The sequence below is a fragment of the Opisthocomus hoazin genome, chromosome Z (genome assembly GCF_030867145.1).
Source record: "Opisthocomus hoazin isolate bOpiHoa1 chromosome Z, bOpiHoa1.hap1, whole genome shotgun sequence".
NCBI classification, from domain to species: domain Eukaryota; kingdom Metazoa; phylum Chordata; class Aves; order Opisthocomiformes; family Opisthocomidae; genus Opisthocomus; species Opisthocomus hoazin.
The window spans coordinates 64,177,390-64,201,868 of NC_134454.1; the positions used below are offsets into that span (position 1 = coordinate 64,177,390).

At 39.8% G+C, this 24,479-nt stretch overlaps 1 protein-coding gene across 1 annotated transcript in view; it reads left to right on the top strand.

Moving 5' to 3' along the window:
• The first annotated feature begins 11,276 nt into the window (after positions 1 to 11,276).
• SCAMP1 (secretory carrier membrane protein 1) overlaps positions 11,277 to 24,479 on the top strand; it is a 47,766-nt gene continuing 34,563 nt past the window's right edge. The window contains exon 1 of the mRNA XM_075411754.1: positions 11,277 to 11,509. Coding sequence (XP_075267869.1) covers positions 11,453 to 11,509 — 57 coding nt within the window. The 5' untranslated portion in view covers positions 11,277 to 11,452. The remainder of the gene's footprint in view (positions 11,510 to 24,479) is intronic.

Genomic DNA, 24,479 nt, shown 5'->3' on the forward strand with positions numbered 1-24,479 from the left:
CACTATGACTGCATACTGCTAACATTTTTACTTCACCTCAATTAATGTTTCGTTGCAAATGCTTGCCAGAACCGCTGGCCGAGCTTATCTTTTGGATGAGACATCTGGGTAAAACTGTGTTGCTTTTAAACATTTGTCAGATAGTTACAAAGCGAATGGAGTACTTATTCTTGTGTTGCACTTTTCACATAAATGTTCATCTGAATTAAATACCAAATACGTTATTTTGCTGACTGTATTTTCTCAGCATTTCTACAATGCTCCAATAGATGTCCTTTCAGAAAAATAGGAACAGCTCAATTGCTAAATATTTCTCACATGTAAAGTGCATCTCACACCAAGGACATGGGCATGAAGCAGAAAGTATACAGCTTCTTTATTCTGTTACTACGAATATCACAAACTGAAGAAGAGATATTTTACAACACAATTACACTTCTGAAAAGAAATTTTGCAAAGTCAGTATTTGTGATTCAGTATTTCGCTCTTTGTGTTCTGTATTACTTTTGGGTTCTATATTATTCAAATTTTCACTGACTGTAAATATGGGTTTTCTTCTGATTCATGCAGCATGAAAAAACTAAGCAATTCTGAGTCTTAGTCTGTATCCAAAAATAGAAACTCCTTTGAGTCTAAGAATATACTTCTCTACACATTTTCTAAAAGCCAAAAACATAGGAAAATTCTCCATTATTTGAAAGCTGGTCTAACCAGATTTGGAAAGAAGACAAGCAATACATATGGAACGCTTTTATTACTATTTTTGCTATAAGTCACATTTCACAGCAGGTCCAGACTTTACAGTGCCACTACCAAATGTTTTATACATCCTGTAGGATGGTGCATTTGTATGGTGTAAATGGAAGTCTGTTTATAAAGGAATGGAGTTGCACACCCACCAACATTAGTAAAAAATCTGATTCTTTCTTTTGCTGTTTTCTTCTGTGGACAGAATCAGAAGGAAGAGGGGGAATAAATACTGAGAGAAGTGTTGAAGACAGATTTCTAAGGATAAGTAGTATTTGACAGACATTGGAATAACTACTTGGACAAAACCTGAAAGAACATTTGCTTATTTACAAAAAACTCACAGTACTGCATGTGTGCAACTGGTTATTAACTAGTTCTTCTTTAACATAACACACACAAGTGCCATTCTTCTCAGTGAAAGCAAGCAATTACTTTCACAAACTCTTGTTTACATAATGAGGCTCATCTATGCTATTAAATTCATGCGAACCATATTTTTTCCTTGGAGTCAAGGTTCTAGGAATTCAGCTCTCACCTGCTATTTTTTGAACAGGCTATTTTCCTCTCAGGCATTTGATGAACCCCAGTGTGGTTTGTTGCTTACATATTTCTGTCCTAATTCCACAGCTTTTCCTAACAGCACTTTCTGACCGATGGCTAGTATCTATCTTCTTTCTTGGATTTCCACAGAGTTATTGTACCATGAAAAACAGAAAAATAAGAGTCTTTTTGAGAAATCAATCCAGCACACACCTGCTTGAGGGAATCAAGGAAATTCAGTAAATAGAGATTACAATTATTACACATTGTGAAAAACTGGTGTCAAGGTTGTCTGCTATCAGGCTTCCTTTCCTCCCTGAGCCCAGGACAGCTCAAAACATACTGCTACAGCTGAGACTGACATGTCTTTTCTCAGTCCCGTTTGCTCCTTCTTTGGGAGGTATTTTAACAATTTTAAATGTGCTTTGAATGACCCTGCAAGACCTAGCTGCGCTGACAGCATGACGCCAATAGCTTATGCTGGAAGCAAAGATGCCAGGCCAGCCAGGATAGTGCTGGAAGCCTGGGCTAGGTGATGGGATCTGTGGGCTGATCGACTGCTGACTTGCCCCCAAGTTTTGCCAGCGGTGCTGGGGACAGGGACAGCTAGTTGTTCCACTCCAGAGGGTATCCTCGTGCTCAGGCAGCATGTAGGGCCCCGGCTGGGGTAGAAAAAGGATGACGCAAAGCAACAGTAATATGTACTCCCATTGTCACATAAGTATCAAAGCCAGAACATCCATCATTAAAACAAGCAGCTCATCAATGTTTAGCAAGCACTATGCAGTAATATAATTGAGTTTGCTTAACAGGGTGGTACCATGTTTCAAAGTAAGCTTCTTTACACCAATTGGATCATATACCTTCTGGTCACTTTTTTTAATTGAGCTTAGTGAAAGTGACATCTCATCTACCAAACCAGACACACCTATCAAATGCTAACATAAAAAAATGGAAAAGAGGTTAGGATTTTCAAGGCATATGTGCTTTGAGAACTAAAATAATAGTTTATTATCCCATCTTTTGCTGGCCACTTGGAGTACGTACACCATGCTGCTAGTCTGTAGCTATTGATAGTCTAGGATATTGATAGTACACTAGTGGATGAAAAATTAATTCTTCATTTCTGCTGAAGATGCCCATGAGACTCACCAAAGGGTGATATCTAGCACTTCATAATACCTATGAGCTGCACTCCAGCATTTTCAGTAGCGGGAGAGGTGTACATTTATTTCAGGGTTCTACTACAGATTCACAAACTAGTCTTTAGTAGAAGACAGATGGAATTTTCTAAGGGGAAAAACTTGATTTGCATTGATTCACAGTATTCTAATGGTACACACATACCTCTAAATTTTTTCTTTATATGAACACACTGTATTTGGCTGGAGCAGAGCACTCTACATGCGCTACAGCTCTACCACACAGTAATAATGATATCATACGATAACTGAAACGATTTGGCAACCCAGTTTAATAGATCTGCACGAAGTATATACTCTATCCGTCACTCTTCATTCCACGTAAATGTTAACAGTATTCTCTGCTTCATCTGCAATGCTTATGGAAACACTGAAACAAGAATATCCTTGGTAAAACATTAACTTTGTCAGTGGCCAATCTCTTTCAGCAAGGACCTGCCCGTTTTTTCCCCAACACTTCAGATCTCCATTCACTGAAATGCTGCTTTGACATTTACAACTTCTAGATTATTCTGAGCTTTGAATTCTCAAGTACCGCATAGAGCTTGCTGCATGCTTGTACTCAGGTATTTCAAAGGGAATACTGATTTGACTTCAGCATGCTTACTATTAGCAGTTCAGAGTTAGCATCACTGTCTTTAAGTCAAACATTTTTATGAAGTCCTGGATTTCCTTAGCTATTTGTTTTTAGATAGTGTTAAAGTTTATCAGTATATAAAACTATTCTGTGATGTAATTTTTAATTATCTTATCATCCACATAAAATGCTACACGGTCAAGACAGGCAACGGGTTGCAATGGAGATTAATGGACGTTCTTGGCTAATTCTGCAATTTAATTTAAAAAGCTACTTCTGAAACTACAGAAAAATCAGTTATCTTTTTTAAATGGAGGACAAGGGGATGTGACCCTAATGTGACCCTAATAAGAAATTTCTTGCTTATAAATTGCATACTTTCTGAGCATATAAACTCCTGAATAACCTTAAACTTTTGAGCTAATAACACGTTTTCCTCCCTTTTATGCAATGCTTCAGAGATCCAGAATTTTTTTAAAGGCAGCAAGATACGTGTTTTTTCCACCACTTTTGATATGTTTCCAGTGAGGCTTGATCAACCACTGAATGAACTACCTTTTGATAACTGTTAACATTTTAAAGATTTTAACGACAACACTTTTGTAAACAAGAGATCAGAGTCACAATAAAATGACTAATATGGTTCCCTTGTTGCATTTATTTCCAGCAGTGAGATTTAGTGATATGCTTGCTTCCTTTTCTATTGTTTCTCTCTTTTTTAAAACAACTCTATCCTAATAAGGAATCAGTACAAAATGGAATAAATGCTGAAATCCTTTCCTCTATGGATCTGTAGTGCTTTAAAGAAACAATATTTTTTGTCTTGAAAGCATGTACTGAGCTACTGTTATTAGAAAACAGAGAGCAATTACTGCATTTTTAAGATAAAATATCCTTCTTTTCTAATTGACTTTGAATCTGAAAAGGCACAAGTTTAACAGCCATTTTGTTTCTTCTTCTTCAGAGGGAGTCTAATTTGCATGCTTAAATCTGCCATTTTTCATGCCCATAATTTGCCCCTTCTGTAAATAAGCTTCTCAAAATAATGAGTGGGTATTTTTTTCAGTTCTGCCAAGATGTTTTTCCTTTTAAGGATCTGTTTAGTAACCTGTTATGAATGTCAAATGGCAAATTCAAAGGAAAGAGTTTCTTATTAAAAAAGTGGAAATATTTTTAATAGGAACCCTTGTGCAATAAAGCTCTCTCATTTCAAACTATGCTGTCTGTACAGCTGTGCACACCAGTAGCTATCAGAAACTTCCAGAGCTCTTTTCTGTGTCCATCCACACTGCTCGCTCAGTTCCATCCCCTTTCCTGCACACCATTTTAAGGACACAAGTAAGATTTAAAAGATTTTTCAGAACTCAGCCCTTAAATGAATGTGCTTTCCTAAACTCTACGTACAGCTCCCATGGGAACACAAACTCCTGAAAAGAAGAACACAAACTCCACATTATATATGCTGTCAGCAATAGACCACCATCTGATTATTTGTTGGTTTTGTTCACAAAAGCAAGATTTGCAGAGATTCCTGAAAGCTGTTGTTTCTAAGGATTACTTTGTAAAAGGATACCGTCTGCTTTAGGTCATGTGCCTACTACATGTGATAGGCTACTATTTCTGGTTCTGTCATTGCCCTAAAAAAATTCTCAGGCATAAAGACTGAGAAGAGGAAAACAGTAAAAATCCTGCATGCCATTAAAAAAAGATAGTCCTATCCAAAGTGCGATATCTGGTTACCTAACTTATGGTTTACTGTCATCTCTGCTCCTTCTAGTTGCTGACATTTCTGGGAATCACTTCTTTTTCTTCTTTATATAAAAAGTAGACATCAGCACATAAGAATCATGCCTATCCAAATTAAACTAAAATCTGCCTTATTTTCCTTCAACACTTTAGTGTTTGAATCATACAAATATGAATCCTTCTGTCAGCTTCACTTCATGTCTGCTATTGTAGACTTCAGAATGTCTCCACCACACCATATCTCCCCAGCAGTGTGGTAATCTGCAAGACTAATTTCACCATCTGATCCTTAGATTTAATCTTGGAATTATGTTCTTTTATATCCAACATTTAGCTTCAGACTGCAGGTGACTGCCTTAAATTTCCCTTGTTGTCTAAAGCTGTGGTTCCACGTTCACGGTTGTGCATTGTCGTATTACCTTGGAGTACAGGTTTGAGTCAGTTCAGACTTAAGGGCACTTTTCCAACACCACTGTTCACTTAGACAGAGCTAAAGGTAGATGGTGAGAAGCCTGATGCTCTGACTGCTGCATGTGCAGCCGTGCACTTGTCCATCCTTTTTCCCTGTGGATTGGCCTCTTTGGAAGAGCTGGTCTTCTGTTTATAATATCAGACTTCCCCGACGCTGCTAGCCAGAAACAACTGTCCTTAAAGCACTGCTTCACTGCCAGGACACCATTCAGCACTACAAAAGCAATACATAATTTTTGCTTTTGACTGAGCAGTGACTGCAGCAGCAGACAGATGGATTCTTGCCTCATGACAGCTGTACATTTCCTGATGCATCTGTATTGAGACCCTCTATGCCAGGTACGAGCCTTCTTGCTCACTAACGATCACATACATGGAGAAGAGGTATGTGCAGAGATGGAAAGACACCAGGCCAGGCTGCCTCAAAACTAAAAATTCTCAACATATCATTTGGCTTTGTGTGAAGATTAGTAACTACTTGCATTTGCGCATCAGAATTGGGAGAGTCAAACTGTGAAGAATGCCCTCTGAGCTATTTTATGCAAAATCCCACATTTGGTCTGCAAAACTATATGTAGCTGACTTGAAACCAAGAAACCATCATTCCTCACACCTTTTGTTGTCAATCTTTTTTCCTTCTTATTTGTTGCAGAACAGAACTCCTGACATTTGAGGACCACAGTTTTGAATCACTCACTCCTTGCATGCATATAGATTCCTCCCTGAACTGTTTTCCAGATCCCAGAATTGCAATTCAATTGCTTTCTAATTGGAATTTAATTGCTTGATAATTACAACTTAATAATCACTCAATGAAGAAAATAGGACTGACTAAAAAGCAATGCAAAACACAAAATAATCAAAATGCAGACAATCACATGCAACTATTTACGTACAGTTTAAAATTCAAAAGGATGAGAGACACGTTGAAAAGTTATTTGCCAGAATCACTTGTCTGGAAAGGGTCATAGCACAAGTCCTGCAAATGTCTAGACAATTCCTGCTGAAGTCTGCCAGTGTACCTGTTCTTGAGGGGTACAAATATGAGAAGAGGTTGAGGAGGTGTAAGAAGCGAGCTGCAGAAGCCAGGCATCTGCATAATACAGCAAGAGATAATACAGAGGGAGGAGGAGGCAGGTGAGACTGAGGTCTGCTCCCTGCCCTAACTAGCTATGTCACCTGCCTTAGCTTCTGCTCTTCCTCCCACTCTTGAGTTGGTACAGGAACATATGCAAGCAGCACAGACCGCTAGTGCTGCTTGGCTTCACTCCACAACTGCCTGGAATGCTCTCCCCACTCCCAAATAGCATGTGTTCGCTTTGCCGTATCTTCCCTCATGACTGTAGCTTACTACTCATTGCTACCACGTGCTGGCTTCCATAGTAGGTTAGCCATCCTCTTAAAGGCAGTGTTTGTGGAATTGTGTGGCTTCATCCACAGGTGTCCTGACTCTTTAGACAAGAGCGGGAAAACTCCTACTGTTCTGTCCCCAGCTAGATGGATACGTAAATCTTCTTCCAAGAGGAATAACCCTTCTTACATGATTACATCCTGCTCCCTTGGCCAGCACTAATGATTGCTGGGCTCTATAAATGTGCTTACGCTTACCTTTGCTGCCCATGGGATGGGAAAACAGGCAGACAAGTTAAGTCTGGGAGAAAAATGAAGACACTTTGCTGGTGATAGCTATGCTGTGCCTGCACTTTCCCAAAACACAGGCATCCCCTGCTGTGGGAACAGGGCTCTGCTCTTTGGACAAAGACCAGCAACTGGTCCGCAGGTAAAAGAAGAAGAGGGAAAGGTGGTTTGCTGATGATCTACTCCTTTTCGAGTCCCAGAACAGATGGAGCAGAATAGTACTAAGGTGAATTTGAAAAGCATCAGAGACTAATGCTCTACTGGGGACAGATTTTACTTTTCATATCTAACCTTTGTTTTGAATGGCATGACATTGAGCAGTGTCATTCTAGGTCAGCAAAAAAGATTCTTCGCTCAAGACAAGAATGACCCATTTTTGTTATTACAGCACGTGCCCTTAGAGCACCTGGACATTAGCAAAATCGGTTTCTCCAAGTAGCAAATATGAGATGTCTGTTCTCTGCTGTGAACTGAAGTTCAGTTCTGATTGCCCTGAGGAGCATGGGGAACAGTGGCTGGACGCATGTGTCATTACATCAGTGCGGGTCTGGGATAGAGCATTCGGGGCAGGGTGAGTCACAAAAAGAGAGCAGGGTAGAGCTTGGGCATGCAGGGCACGAGGTCACTGGCAGTAGTAGACTGACTGGCAAAATGACCACAACCTGGCCATGCAGCAGTTACCTGTTCCCTGCTGCAATTCAACTATTGCGCTGGGAATCCTTCTCCTATTTCTGAAGAGCTGCGCTGTCCACAGAGAGAATTCAGAATATCCTGCTACAGTTCTGGAACACAATCGGAAAAGCTAAGTGTTGGGCTTCAGAATGTAGCCAGGGTTCTCACAAAAAGGGCAAGACACTCACCACCCTGTGAGTATTCACAGTTGTACTCATTAGGTGAGCCCAGAGGTTTGGCTTGGTCATGCACCTCCTCCTGTAAGCTGGCTAAGCTGGTTCTGCTCAGAAAAGGGTGCAAGCGTCTCTTCTGACAGTAGAACTGGCAAAGCGGCCCCACTCCCAGAAAAAGACTAAAGCTACCTCTCAGACTATTTAAAGCAAGTTTACATTAGCCAACACTTGGCATGGCAGAAACACAGAGATATTGATTCAGCAATCAGCACACTAAAACTGGATTTATTATCTTGTGGAATCACGGCTTCATTGATTGTAAGAAAGTGAAAGAGAGGTCAAATGGGAGTCTGCAGTGTAGCAGATTTTTGAGTTCTGCACACTGATGTGATTTCTGTCCTTTCTTCTATATGCTCCACAAATTTTTCTTCTAAATTGAGGCAAAAGATTTTGGGAATATTGCAGCTCATGACCTTGAAGTATTATATTGAAATGCCTGTTTATCACACTCCTCTTCCATCTCTTGTAAGTTACATTTTACAAGTAAATCTCTCTGCTCTAAAACCTAAGAAAAGGTTCTTGCTATTTTAAATTGTCCCAAAAGCTGTTACTGAATAATTCTTCAGGTAAAATTTTACCTAACAGACTAGGTGTCTTTTGCCTAAACTTTCACGAAGAGTTTGAAACTGGTATCTGCATATGACCTAATTTGAAGCTGTAACTTGCACTTATACTACCACAGAGTTCTCTTGCTTTGTTCTGCTATGTGAGTTTCTAGCAGGTGTTCTGTCTTCTGTGCCAGTCATTTTGCCCATCTTCTGCAGCAGAGCCTCACCTACGTGCTCATGTGGCAGTGACATTCTCCATTCATGCTTTCTTCTAAAAATTATGCTTGCATTTGATGCTGCATACACTGCTCCGCTTTATGACAGGAAATACATCTTTATAAGGGTTACTAGGGCTTATTTGCTACAGCTTGGTTTTATTTTTTTAACGTGCATCCTCTGCAAAACTGTACTTTATTGGGACAGAGAACTGATCAAGGCAGATCACTTGGTTGTCTACTCAGCATTTGAACACTTTGGACTGAAAAAAAACCTGACAGATTTTCCTCTCTGCTGCTCCGAGCACTCCTTGCCACCATCTGATGTTGGCATAAAGATTGTAAATTCCACAAGTGATAGAAAATTGAGAGAACTGGGACTTGAAGGAATAATACCAAGTCAATTCCTTACACAAGAATTCTTAAACACAGTATACAAGTACAGTACTCACACAAGCAGTTAAATCTATTGTTTGTTGAAGTTTAAACTCTTCTGAGAAAATGGCCAATTTCGATTAAGATACTTTGTTTGCTAAGAAGGCAACTATTTCAGAATTACTGAAAACCACTGAATGAAACCAGTTCCAGGAGGCTGGGGAATTTTCAGATGAGAGATATACTTATTTAAAGAATGTCACTTATTCTCTACTAGTACTTCTTTTTCAATGAATTTACTGGCATATTAAAAATCAGATTGATGTGTTCATGGGGATAAATCTTGTACCAGAATTAGAAATAGTTCATTCCAAGTAGGCAACCCTTATGAAAAATTCAATTCTACTATTTGGGAAGCATGGTGTAGAGAGGACTTGTTGGTTGGGGGGCATCCTTCACTAATTATGTCTTTTTTCTCATTCCGAAACTCCCTTGCAAGATGAGGAAAATAACTGACAGTGTCAACCCTGAGCATCAGACAATGACCATTTATATTGCTATGTTGTTTATGTATAGTACAAACTACTCAATTAGTTGGAAGCAAAATCTAATTCTCAATTTTCTATTAGCTGATGGTGAGTTGGTATCTCCCAAAGTTAGCACTTTCAGTGGGAAGCCAAGAAGCACTGTCAAAGTTCTATCACTTAATTGTAAAACAGCCATTATCCTTTCCAAAAATGTCCTAATGCAGTTTTGTTATTGCCTTGAAACTCATACAAGATGATAGATTATTCCTCTTTAATTGTGCACAAATTATTATCAGAGAAATGTCACAATGCCTATGATTTGAAGCACCAGCAGCCACACAGGAAAAGACATTATTTTCAGCCAAACCTTCATTCATTCATGTGTGCATTCATTCAGTCACGTTCAGTTGAAAGAGGAGAAAATATACAGTTGCCAAGCACACAGCTTTCGAACCATTGACACGTATCATTGAGCTATGATATATTGAACCACGGGTGAATACTGGAAAACAACATGATTTAATTTACTGTCACCATAAGTGAGCTATAGTCACCATAAGTGAGCTATATGAATGATTGTGACTAACGCTGTGACGTACTTTTGTTGATTGTACATCAGCTGCCTTTGTGGTTTTTGAAGTATGAAGTATTTTACACTTCATAGCAACAAAGAAGTTGAAAGTGTTTTGTTGTTTAGAAGCTATGCTTTTATGATTTGTCCCATTTGCATATCATCTTCTATCTGACAGTCCTTCACCAGTAATTGAGAAACTTCTGCAGAAATTAGAGCAAGCCTTGAAGTAATTATTGCTTTCTTTAGTGATCCATGCAAAACCAATTCTCGTGTACATGTAGGATTTTTCCTGACTTGTTGACAGAACACAACCATTGTAGACTGCCAGTGTCAGGATCAGAGCAATGATATATGTAAAGCCATTAAAACACATAAAGTTTTAACTTTCCGAGTCAGCCTTCAAAAACACTGGACAGTGTGCCCCACAGTTAGTCTATGATTTTTACATAGGAAAAAATCACATTTGAATATCAGAAAGTTGAAAGGCCAGTTTTGCCCTCGCCGCAATTTCTTTTCATCTGACCTGCCGCAAACTTGTCTTTTTTTTGCATTTAGATGAAAGTTTAAATCATTTCGTCAGCAAGCATCTGAAGAAATCCAGGATTCACCGGTTTTAAGTCGTTGCCTCAAGGCAGACTGCTTGACACCGGGCACACGGGACTTCAGCCACAGCTCCGAACGGAAGGTTCCTCAGCGCCTCGAGCCGCTGCTCCCGCTTATCCGCACCGTTCGGACGAGGTTCCTCGAAGTGCGGTGTCAGCACCGCTGAGGCAGCACCTGGAACGTCTTCCCAACAGCCCGGAAGGGGCCTGGGACTCCACGCGCGTGGCAAGCTGTCTGCCGTGCCAACAGCACAAGGCAACAGGGGAGTGGATTTGTGTTTTACCAAAAACGACTCAAATTTGAAGGCTTTCTTGCTTCCTTGGCCTGCGCGTGTCACTGCCCACACCGGACGGGCCGCCCTGACGCACGCTGAGGGGTGCGGGGGGGCCAGGGCCGGCGGAAAGGCGAGACCCCGCGCCCCGTCCCTCTGGCTACGCCCAACCGCGCCGGGAGCGGGCTCTTCCAACCTTCCTCCCTCCCCGCCCCAGCAATGGGCTCTCCCACGCCCTGCTCCCGCTCTGCCGCCCGACCGCCCCGGGCACGGGCACGGGCACTCCCCCACCCTTCCAGGGCCGTCCCGCCCTGCAACCTCACTTCCGGGGCGGCCATTTTGGGAAGTCGGGATCGGTGGCTGGCGGCTGGTGGAGGGGGCGGGCTCGGGCCCGGGCCGCAGCGGCTGGTCACCGTCAGTGGCGGGGGGGGCGCAGCCGGCGAGTGTCGGGGCGCCGCAGGGGAGGAGCCGCTGGCCGGTGATCGCGCCACCCGCCCGCCTGCCCCCGCCATGTCGGACTTCGACAGCAACCCCTTCGCCGACCCGGACCTCAACAACCCCTTCAAGGTGAGGCTGGGGGCGGCCCCGAGCCTTCCTCGGGATGGCGGCGGGGGGAGAGCGGGCCGCGCTGAGCCGCAGGCATCCCGCGGGAGGGAGGGAGAAGGGGCCGCGGCCGTTTCGCCGCTGCGTGCGGGTCCGGTCCGTGCCCAGGGAGGGGCGGGCAGCGCTGCCCGGGGGGGCTGGCGGGCCGGAGGCCCTGGCCGCCCTCCGCCGGTGGCGCATGGCGGCTCGGGGGGGGGCTCGCAGGATGGGCAGCGCTTCGGGAAGCGCTGGAAACAGTCACAGCCTTCTCGCAAGTTCAGGTTTTCGTGTTTACTTCTGTGGATAAATAACGCACATCGCGTTTCAGGTGCGTTATTTTGAAGAAAAAAAAAAAGGTAAAGGTTTCGTGATTTTTGCCGGTAACTTCGTGCGTGTATAATACTACTACTGCCTTTTTTCTTCTGTTTGACTGACCCAGATAGTTAGGCTTGGTGAACTTACCCCCCTTTTTCCTCTCTAGCCTCCTCCCAGCCCCCATCAAGCTTGCTTGATTCTTTACGTTATTTCTGAACCGGGGGGGGGGGGGGGGGGGGGGGCTGGTGGCTCGGTGTACGTTCTACCCCCCGTCCCAAAATGCTGTGTTGTAATGTGTTCTAAAGCTTTTAGGTTTTGCGCGATTGACTTGTCATACAGCTGAGAATTGTTTCTTCACCCGCTGTTCTGGGTTCAGTTGTCAGAATGAGCTGACCTCCTTGGGTGCTTCCCCTCCTCGTCTTCTATTTATTTCTTATTAGGATCCAGTGCAATTAATTTATTTGGCTACTTGAGTAATCTTGCCGAACTTTTTTTTAGCGCATCTTATTCCATGCTGATGCTTTAAAGAACACACATAGTATATGGCAGTGAGTTTAGGACATCAGCTGGAATAATTAAGCATTTTTAAAATTGAGCTGTCATATTTCAAGCATAATTCTGTGCAGGTAGCAGCTGGAAGCATAGCATTACTGATGTTTAGCCACTGGAGTCTGTCTGAACAGTTCGTTTAGTTTTATGGTCGTAAAATTTAGTCAATAGTATTGCTTAGGCTAGACACTGCATTTTCACTGAATGTTGTACACAGTGCAGTGACCTTCCAGATAAACAGCAGCCCTGGCATTGAGGTTGCTGCCAGGAATAGTTTGGACTGGCACCAATGGCAGTAAGCACTATTGTTTTAAATACCTTGTCGCACCAAGCACTGAAAAGACGTAATTGTTCTAGAATGTGTCTTCAGCAACAAAAATACATGATACTTTTTCTCACTTTTTGTAATAGTTATGAAAATAGCATCTAGCAAAATTAGTTGCGTATAGATGCCAATGCAGTTAGGGGTATTGGAAGCAGTATAGTTGCCCTTGTGTCACTCATCAGCCCAGGTAACTTGTCCAATATAGTATTTCTGAGACCTAAGCTAGGGACCTACCTCAACCATACTTGCAGTTTGAAGACATTGCTTAAAGTGCTGTAGTTTATTCCAGTTTCTCTTCAGAGAAAGACTTCTATTGTAGCTGTAAGGCAGAATCCACACTCTACTTCTCATCTGCAATGCTTCATGATAAAAGGACTCTGTAACAGCTGCTCTGTATCTTGAAGCTCACCGTTAAACACAGTTCTGGAGTTCTTTTATTTGCAGAAGCTGGTTTAGGAAAGCTGTATGCTTTTCCTTTTTTCAGAGGCTTTTTACACTTCCTTCAGTCTTTGCTAACTTCCTTCACACTCCACTGTCCACAAAAGGTGATCTTACATACCTTTACTCATCCACACATTTAACTTGAAGGGGCAGAAGGCCTCATATGTAAGCCAAACCTTGACTGTCATCTTGTTGGCATAACAGCTTTGAAATTAGTGGGTATTAATGCATGTCTGCTTTGAAATTTTGTCTGACAGTGTGTTTTAAAGTACTTTGCACATAGAACCAGTATTTCCAGATGGACGGTGACAACCTAACGCATGTTATCTGAATGCCTTATTCAAATGTACTTGCATTTTTATTTGTCTTTGCTTGATAATTTTATGTATGATGTGATTAGTAGATTTCCTTACCTTTGAAGCCACTTCCTATGCTAATGTAAAATCACAAAGTAGTATGACAGGGAAAGGGAGGGGGGGCATCACATGGAAGAGTTGTTGCCACGGTCTAAAGATAGATCCTTCTTTTTCTTAATTAGTTTCGTTTTACTAATTGTATGTGATCTACTTGTGAGGTTTTGTGTGACTATTCTCATGCCTTTTAATAAGATTTAAGCAGAGATTCTTGCTTGATGTTGAATCAAATAAACACGTTCTTTGGGAAAATAAAGGTAAAGCAAAAACATCTAGTTTGCTCCATATTTTGGGGAGTTAATTCTTTTGGAAACCTAAAATTAAATTATGTTTCAGTTTTGGTATCTACTGGAAGTAATGACATTTAGTTTGTAAAACAGAATTTCTTGTTTGAAGTATTAGCTTACTTGGATTGATTATAAAATGTTACTGATTTTGAGACAGTAGTTACTTAACTTCTGCTTTTTCTTTTTTTGATTCCTTGAAGAAAACCCCTCAGACTTGAACTGAACTCAAAGGCTGATAAGCTTTTGAAGTCATAGTATTCTGTGAATAGCTGTCCAACAAAAACTTACCAAGGTATCAACAAAACCAAGAGATATCTAGGTCTGAAAAAAAAGTGGCAATGAAACAAACAGATAAGTAACATTCTAACATTAAAAAGCTTTCGATTACGTTAAAGTTCTGCAGAAGAAAATGTGTCCATGTACCATACAAATGAAGACGTGATAATCCTGCTATAATTGATGTAGCATCATTGTTGAGAAACACACAGTTGATGTGACCTCAAGTAGCAGAAATGAAAGCAGACTAATAATGAAAGTTATTTCATTTCTTTCACTGAGAAGCCCTTGTCATAGCTTGTGTGTATGAATTCACACTTGGCAAGTTTCTCACTGACAAAGGGTGTGCTCCCACAGCACCCAAAGAGGGTAAGCAGAGCAGATCCAGTGACGGTAAATATTCGGCCAAGAGTATAGAGTGCTAGACAAGTCCATAGGGAGGAGGCAGATCTGAGCCCAGGTTAGAAAATCAAGTCATGGTCAGGATCAAGTCCAGTGAAAGTAATCAGGGTCAGCCAAGAGTCCCATGATGACCAGGCGAGACCTAGGAGGGGTTTGGGCATCCTCAAGGCCCTGACAGTTTATTCTTGAATAGACTAAAGCAGTGTGAAATTAATTTTGTATGACAGAACAAAGGCAAATTTCTAATGTAGCTGTCTCATTTTGCCTTATTTTTTTTTTTAAATGTCATAGGATAGGGAATAGTTGTATTCTTCTGTCTTGACAGGTGGTACAAAGACACTGCTGTTGCAGAACCTTTGTAAGTTTCAGTTACTCTGAAACAATTCGGCATTTCATCTGCAATAAAAATGTGTTGGTTCTGTGTTTGCTTTTTTTTTTTCCTTTTATAAGTGAATGATACTACTAGTAAGAGAAGAAAGATTTTTTTTTTTTTTTGGTAGAGCTATGAATTTCACAGGCCATTATGACTTGGCTGACAGACTGTAAAAGGTTTGAGGATGGACTGTTATACAGACATATGAAACAGTTACTTATGAGTGATTGTGGAATCGGGGCTTTTAAAAACTGAGTTCTCTGAATTCTGTTTGGTCAGTTCATCTGATGTGTTTAGAACTCTGAGCAGATGCAGGTATTTGATACTATAGAAATTATGGTAGGACTGAAAACTAAGATCTATTTCTCTTTAAATGTGAATGGTGACCTTCAGGTAATAGCCAAACCACTGTGTGATATGGGTGAAGATTTAAACAGAATGGCCTATGTGTTTTTCAGTTTTAGAGTGGAAGGACACAAGCATGGAAACCCTCTAATGCATGTAATGTTAATTATGTGAATAGTTTCTTTGGGTGGGATTAGATATCCAAACTGTAATTCGCTTTGAATTGTTGCTCCAAATCTTGGATCTTTTGTAGTTCTGTCATGACTGCCATTCTTGTGCGGATGTGTGAGATGCACCAAGACATCTAAAAATGACGTTAGGCGCTTTAATTGCTCCCACTGAGGTCACAGGATTACTTGAGTCACTAGAGCTAAGTATATGTTAGAGCTTAAATTTACTACAGAGGTAATTCCAGTTATAATTTGGATATTTCATTTAATCTGACTGACATGAGCACAGTTTATTCTTCTATCTTGCTTGGCAGGAAGTATAAGCTGGATTTGATGCTGAAGGTAATAGTGTAGATGATGGCTAACTTGTGTGGCAGCAGAATCTACACAGTTTATGCCTCGATTGCTCAAGTGAAGCTAAAGTGGTAGAAACTTACAGGAAGAAAGAGGAGTCAATTATTTTTGAAGGATTGGCACCCTAATTACTTGAAGTGTTTCTGCAGTACTTGTGCTTTAGAATTCAAAAGTTCTGTTGTGTGCCTATGTGCATAACTGAGTTTTGATTCCTTTGTATGACTATAAAAGATAACTAATTAAGTTGTCTATCTTAAAATTAGTAAAGGACATAAATTACAAATATTTTTCTGAATTTATTAGCTAGTTTGCCTTCATGACTTCATAGTGTATAAATTCCCCTAAATCTTGCAGAATTTAATGCTGAACATTGTGGTATTGGAAGTGTCCTTTAGCTGTCCTACATGTTAGTTAGCTTTCAAGAGTACACTTCATCAGTGCTGTAACTGCACTGTAATCTATTAAAACTGTGAAGTGTTTTAATAGATATTAAGTATCAGTTCTAGCTGCATTTTTTCCAGATTTTCAGTAAAGTGTTAGCATATACTGCATTAGTATTATTATTGCACTATATATTGAGATTCAACATTACAAAAAGGAATGTAACACACATTTCAGAGCTGAGGAAGGAGAAAGATTTGAGAATATCTGTAAGGTGGAGATGATGCCTTGTTAGGCATACAGTACTCCATTGCAAGGTGGGACAGTTACAAGCTTTACGACAAATTTTGCCTTCTGAGGCTCTGAAGTTCTTTTTGATTTCAGTGCTGGGGAATTTGCCTTGCTCAGTAGCTCAGAACCCTTTATAGCTTTGCTATAGCTTTGCTACTGTGAGATAATGTGGCATTTAACGGGCGCTGTTTGAAAGCCAAGTATCAGAAACCCCAGTTGGCTACTTCTGTGCTATCCTGTGTAATAACTGTGTTCTAGCAGTGCTAGAGTGTAAATGTTTCACACATCATTCGGTGAGGGGCGTGGGAAATGACTGATCAGCGAATGAGATTTAAACTTGAAATTGTGAAAGAACTGTTGTAGTGGTTACTCAGATTTTTATTATTATTATTATTATTATAAGTACAGAAAGAGTCGTTATTTTGCCTCTAAGTTAATGATTCCTCCAGGTGTTACATGTGTAACCTTTGAGGACAATTCTTTCTTTTACTATGTGGTTTCTAATCATAGGTTAAAATATAGTCTTGTAGGTGCAACATATTAAGGCTTCCTTTATGCTGTTAAATGTAAACTGTTTATACTGCTAATGTACTATTAGGATAGTGAAACATGATACCTCAATTTAGTTGCTGCTTCTGAGGTTTCTGTACCTTTACATTCTTGGGCCTGGGATGATGATGAAAGAAGTAAAGCATGAAGAACCAGCAGTGTTTGACACCACATCAAAGCGTTAGTAGCTGCTTGAAACTTAACTTTTCCATGTGCAGCTTGTTGTGTCATGAATGGGGAGGAAGTCTTTGGGGAGTGTAGCTGTGTGATTTGTACCAAATGTTTACTGAACTTGTGCAAATTGCAATTTCAGAGGCTTAGTCTGACTGAATGTAGAGTGTTAGGAACTGAAAAACACATCCTTCATGTGCAGGCTATCATCTTTTCCAAGTGTCAGGTCCTAATTTAAAAGCTAAAACCCAACAATTAACACAGGAGGAAAAAAAGCTTTGATAACTATTGCTGTCCAAATACATTTTTTCTCCTGATTTTGTTCTCGCCTCAGAAATGCTCATGAGGACATACAGAAAGCAAGGTATATCATATGGAGAGTTTCATCCGAAACAGCAATAGCATTGATTGCTTTCCAGCACTCATTTATGAGAAGTGGGATGGATAGTTTTCTCTTTGATCAAGAAATCAAAAAAATCAGACCAGCATAGTTTCACGCATTTTTTTGTTGCATTTTTCTTAATTCTCCAAGCCAGTGCTGTGATCTTAGGAAGTGCTCAACAAAGAGCAGTCAGTACAAATGTTACTATTAAAAAACCCAAAAAACAAACAAACCTCGGGATGAATTCTTACTGGAAAGCGTGCAATTACTGTTATTCACATTTAGAAAAGGCTAATATGAAGTGGGTATAAGGAATAAGCTGTGATAATCAGTGGAGAGCTTAACATGAAATGAAAAGACCTTATCCTTCTCATGTAGCAAAACAAAGGCTTTCAGTAGGAGTGGTAGGGATTAGAAATCCTATTTGGTCAACATTGACTTTGTGAGATTTGTGGATCTAATCTCATGGTTTCCCCAGGGTGGATTCACCTGTCTGGATTCTGTCCTGGTAGACCTCTGGCTTCTGCTTCTATTCTGTATAGAGTCAGATTCTTTTTAAGGAATAACATCTTTACTGAGCAAGCTGAGTAGCTTGGAGGGTAAGGTAAGATTGGGGTTGTGCCTCTCTTGCTTTCTGGGAACTTCCTTCCAAGCACAGAAGGCAGCAGGAAAAACGTGTACTGAAGTGATGGTAGTTACGGAACAGTAAATGCTGAACACGTTGGCAAAGTGAAGGCTGGTTGATGTCAGAGACTGGTAAAGCAGTTAGGTTGGGTAAACTTACTTGGAGAATCTTGAAGTGAAAGAGGAAAACTGTATAATGGCAGAGCTGAGGGGTAGCCAGTGACCGATGAGGGACATGACAGGATTGATACAGTGAATTATCGATAATATAAAGAGACTTCATCTTCTAAGAGATTTTGTGATGAGAAGTACTGTTTTCTTGGCTTGGATTGCAACCACTCCACTTGTGAAGAGATCATTCTTAGCCCTTGAATTTAGCCTAGAACTATGCTTAAAAATGAAGATTTCTACAGTCGTCTTCTGTAGCTTATTCTTGCCTTGGCTGTACGTAAGGAGCTACATAACTGATAAGGTGGTTTCCATGTTTCTTTTTTCTGATTTCATGCACTAAAAATAATTAATCCTCTTTTAAAATCCGGTTTTGTGTTCATAGTATATTGGTTTTCCTTAGTCTTTTTTCCCTAAGACTAACCAGGTGTACTCCTGTCAGTTTACTCAGGTATTTAGTGCTGTCTTATGAATTCCATGTAAATTTAAAAAAGAAAAAAGGAAAAAAAAAATTTTGTAACTTCCGTGTGGAGCATTTCAGTTCTATGCTTTTTCCAAAGAACATGATTATGCTTTTGATTTACAATATTCCTAGTATCCAAGTCTTGGAAGATACTTAGTTGTCTTGTTCACTTGCCCTTGTCGGTGTTAAAAATTTACCTTATTATGCTGTTCCCTTACTAGTTACCTTTGTTCCTCTTGTTCTTTTCCATGCAAAAGTATCATGCATTTTCCCCTGTTCCTCTTTCCAACAGTTTTCTTTTTTGTTTTACTCGGTTATGTGATTTTAATTTGAAATTCTAGTTTTCAGTTGCTGATGTGTTGTAAAGCCATTATAATCTCTGTCCAAATCAATGTTTAGAATGAGTGTTTATAAACCCTGTTTCTTGACCTCTGTAATAAGATGTTGCTCTTATTTCCCTGCTAATTCTTGGGAGCAAACTGAAAAATACTGAAGTAAATTAAATGCTCTGTGCAGAGCACTGATACCACTTCTTTAGTTTCACTTAGGAAAAAAAGACAACATAAGCCAATACTATCACTGTTACAATTTTAGCCTTTTTTTTTTTTTTTTTTTTTTACACTTTCATAAATAAATTGTGCATCAGGTAAATGCTTTGGCCTTTTTGGCAGAAGGATGCAATGTACTTCAAAAGTGAAAACTTTCTAACAATCTGAAGGACAGTTTGGAGGGGGCAATTCCTAGCTCACTACTTTCTCTTCACTTGTAAGTCAAAATTGCATCTAACAATGTGAACTTAGCTGATGGTGTTTCTCAGAATATTACTGGGTTACGTATGCTGTCAAAGTATCTAACTCAAGGTGAAACAGTGCTGGACCTGTTTCCAGTGAATCATTACAGATGTATCTACTTCAGTCTTTAATTTGCTAATCTGTTTCGTATTAATGAAACCTGGTGGCTGATGACTAGTTTTGGTCTCCTAGGGAACAGAGGTCTCTGTTCTGTTTAATTTTGCCTTTTTTTTTAAAGCTGTAAAAACTTGCTGAGAAAGGATTATTCTGCTCCGTTTTAAACACGTTCACTTGTAATAATTGTGTTTGTACACCTTTGTTGATAACTGGGTGTTCAGTTACTTTTGTTTGTATCTGAGTGATGTGAGCACAATTTGTTAGCCTGGCACAGGAGATGTTTCTGATAGTTCTATAGGTGCTCTTGCCAGTGTGAAATATAAATGTGTTGCGTTTTCTGTTTTTGTTTGTTTCAGTTTGTTTTGTGTTTTTTTTTCCTGACTGACTTTGCCAGTCTTGATGTAAATACTGAGGTGCTTCTTGTAGCTGACTCCTAGTGGTTCGAAGAGTGTGATGATAATCTCTCCTTTTAAGATTGACATTATAGGAGAGAGACTGCAAGAAGCAAGCAAAATGAAAGATTGGATGGAAAACAGTTAATAAAGTGTGCTGGTTTCTTAAAACTCCAGTCTCTTGAACTAATTCAGATCTTGAAAATGTCATCTGAAATGACTGTGTGACTTAAATGCACTAATAGCTACTGTAGCTGGGTATGAAAAATGGTCTATTCTTAAATTCTGTTCCGTGGTTGCTATTGCTAATTTTTAAATAAAAAGACCAGAAACTCGGGAAGCTGAACTGGCAGGAGTTTGGGTGAGATACAGCTGGAGGGGGAAGTATGAATTGGAAGGGGGCAACATGGAGTTAGGGAAGATGAGTTACAGGCATCAGCACTTAAAGGAGCAGGGATTGTGACTGGCTTGGTGGCTGAGGAAAATCAGGCTGTGGTGAGGAGTTAGTACAAGGGCAGGTCCAGTTTGGACAGAAGTACTGGTCCACCAGGACATGGCTTTCTCAGTCTGAGATTGGGCTGGGCATTTTGCAGTTGCTGCATTCAGTGGCTGACATCACATACTTAAAGTCTGTCCCAGAAATTCTCAGTCTTCTGTATTTGCAGAGGGTAACCCAATTTTTAATCATTTAAATCATGCAGCAAGTTGAGGTTCCTGGATATTTCACAGTTCCAGCCACTCTGCAGCTTTGTATTGGTGTCCATGTGTTATCACCTACTGGAACTTGTGGCTTTTTTCTATTTCTTAATATTGAAAAACAAAAATAACTGAAAAATAATGCGTTTAAACACTGTTATCTCATGGGAATATCAAATATGGAAAAATAAGTTATGCCAGCCTAGATTTACTTATTCCTTAGAATATTACAGTTTTCACTGTTTTTAACCACTAGAACATACGTGTCATGCAATACAGAAATTTGATAGCATTCATTTAATTGCCACTTTTTCTTTGAGTATGTGGTCCTGGACAACATTTATTGTTTGTGTTCATTATTCAAACCCTGATTAACTTCCAAATTCAATGTTTTATTATTCTGTAGCAGTGAGTATGAGTGCTTCACAGCTTTTCTCACTGTATTTAGACGAGTTGGCGTTTACTCCGTGTTTAAAATAAGATGCAAGGAGTGTAAGGTAAATGATTCAGAATAATTCTTTGTGTTCCTTGGGATGTCAGGTCTAATCTCTTCAAAAATACTGTTAAGTAGTGTTTTGAAATAGGAAGTGCAGCTCCTGTTGGTATCAGTTGTTAGATTCACCGTAGGTGTGCAGAACAATTTTGAAGTCCAGGTGCCTACACCTGGCACACAGACTGTGAAGAGCTTGTTTCTTTCAATGCTGAGGGTAGTTCTAGCATTAGGGAAGATCACAATGAACGAGTATAGGAGAAATACGGATCTCCAAGCTAGTATCAGGCCATAAACTTCTATTGAAGTCGAAACTGTGTAATTAAGGTTTTCTGAGAGCAGAATTTGAATGCTACTTGCCAAGGTGGGGTTCAGTTTGTGTATTTCAGTACAACTATATTTTTTTTTTTACTAGGTAATGAAACTTTTCTTAAATAGAGCTGATACTGAATGTCCTCTGAGTCATTCAGTTTTTTTCAAAGCTGCTGCTACTCTTGCAAACAATAGCAATATTTGTCAAAAACAGAGCAATTGTTATTTCAAAATGGTAGTGGACTTCTGATGGAGGGCTTCTTGCTCTACTTGCTGTGTGTATTTAAACATAGAACTTATTTTTAGTACTAAGACTTTTGATGTAGTAAGCTTGTTTGGCTCAGCATAACATTTCCTGTGGTTTGTCAGTGTTAATGTCACAGTAGCTGTGTGGACAGATCTGAGAAACTTTTTTTCCCCAGTTGTCTCTGAAAAATTTGCAGAAAACAGACTTTCTTTCATCAGGTATTTATTATTGTTTGCATGTTGTATTTCCAAATATAGATTGCTCTTCTGAATTTGGCTTGACCTCTTCTTTCCAGCTTTGGAAATCTGCTGCTGTTCAGTGGCTGTCTCATGAGTCTGATATTCTAGTTATTCAAATAATTATGTTGTATTGTCCTTTACAGGCACAGTTGGGCTGAGTTATTTGGTTAGTAGTGCAGTCTTGAACACAGAAGTTTAGTGTTGAAATGTACTTTAAGAAGCTAATTTCATTTAAAGTACTAAGTGGCATTTGGGTCTTAATAATGTAGACGTACCGTTTCACTATGTGGCTGATGGTTAGCTGTCACTAGTTTCATATGGGTCAATACTTGAACATTTTTATTTGTGGAAGAGGGGATGATATGAGAGCATTTGTGGAAAGGCTACTGTACTGAAAGCGTGAGTGAAGAATAGTGTATTTCATGCTCTGCTAATTCACACTAACATGTAGAGGCTAAAAGATATATACTGGTTCTGGCTAGGATGGAATTAATTTTTTTTCATAGCAGTCCCACTGGTGCTGTGTTTGAGATTTGTGACCGAAACAGTGCTGGTAAGGCACCAACATTTCATCTGTTACTGAACAGTGCTTCCACGGCATCAAGGCCTGCTCTGATTCACACTCTGCCTCCCCCAGGGAGTAGGCTGGGGTTGGGCAAGAGGCTGGGAGGGGACACAGGCGGGACAGCCGGCCCCAACTGACCAAAGGGACATTCCACACTGTGTAGCATCATGCTCGGCAATAACGTTGGTGGTACTGGCAGTGGCAGTGCGGATGTTCCGAGGTAACCGTTGCCCTGAGGCTGGCTGGGCACCTCTCCGCCGCTGGGAGGTGGTGAGTGATTGCTTTTGCATGACTTGTGGGGTTTTGTTGCTTTTTTCTTTTTTTTCTCTACCCCTCCTCCCCCCTTATTAAACTGTCTGTTTCTTGACACCCACAAATTTTACTTGCTTTTTGTCCTTCTGATTCTCTCCCCTGTCCCACTGGGGAGGGCAGTGAGTGAGTGATTAGGTGGGGGCTTAGCTGCTGGCTGGGCTGGACCTACCACAGTAAGCTAAAAGTTTTCAGCTGTCTGCAAGTTTCTACCATCCTGTATATTGAATTATGAAATTAGCTTATTTGTATTAACTGTATTTTAAGTTCACCTTTTTTGATTGTGTACTGACAAATCTGGTAAACTAAAGCCTAGTTCAAATGTCAGATTTAGTTCTTCCCGTATTTTTATGATCTTTTTATTCGGTGTTTCAAATGATTCGTAGTTGAATTTTGACAGCAAACATTCTCCCTCCCGCCCCCCCACACTTGCCCTTGTTTTTGTTGTTCATCTTCATAAGATTTTGTGGCAGTCATTTAATGAAAGAACGTTACAATGTCCATCAGTTTATGCAAGACCTGAAGAAATTTTAATTGGAACAGTGTGTTCAAGTCTAGGATGGTAACTAAAAAATATGCAGACTTGTAGGGGAGACGGTCACTAGGGCGGCTTTATTGAAATCACTAATTATGGTGCAAGTCAAATGTAGGAAAGCTGATTTTGAATTGCATGTGACATTGTTGTGTGTGCATTTACAGAAAGGGTGATTCTTGTTCAGTCACCACAAAAATACTGCTTTGCATCTAAATGTATGCTTCAGCCAAAGGTAGTAGCATGTTATGTGACCAGAAGGGTCGTTCTTATGTATGCTTATGCACATGAATTTGGCTGAAATATGCAACATGTCTTTTTTTTAATTTTTGAAGCAATGATTTTGCCTAAAACTTTTTATAGTAAAAATATTTTAATGGACTGAAATTAATTAATTTGTGACTATACTAATGGAAAAAAACAGACGTGTTCTTATTTGCTGTATCCTTCAGGATTTTAGAGTGGGTAGATATTGTGCACTTTTTTTTTCTAGCTGTAAATAAGTTTACTGTAGCCATTAAAAATACAGTTCATGCATCTGTAGATTGTTACTGCTGTCAAGACTAAGCTGATGCTGTGACAGATGCTGATTCTAAGAATCTAGATTTAATTTTTCAGTAGCTTAATAGTTTGTAGATTTACTTAAGTGTTGATTAAGTTACTATTTTTTTAAAAGAATTAGGCAAATATTTCATGTAGGGGTTTTAAATGTAGCTATCTTTACAGGAAATATGGATATAGATGTATATGAATGTAAATGTATATAAATGTAAATACTTGTCTTCTTCCTAGTCTTTATCAACTCTGTTTTGTTTTCCAATGTTGAAAGAGACTGTTGAAGTTAAGAAAATGTGTGTATCTATGCATAAGCTACAAATAAGTAAATAGTATATTTACAGCTGTTTAGTATATTTGATGTACATGTAAAATATTATACACTTATTTTATTCATTTCTGTAAATGTAACTAACCATATTGAATAAATG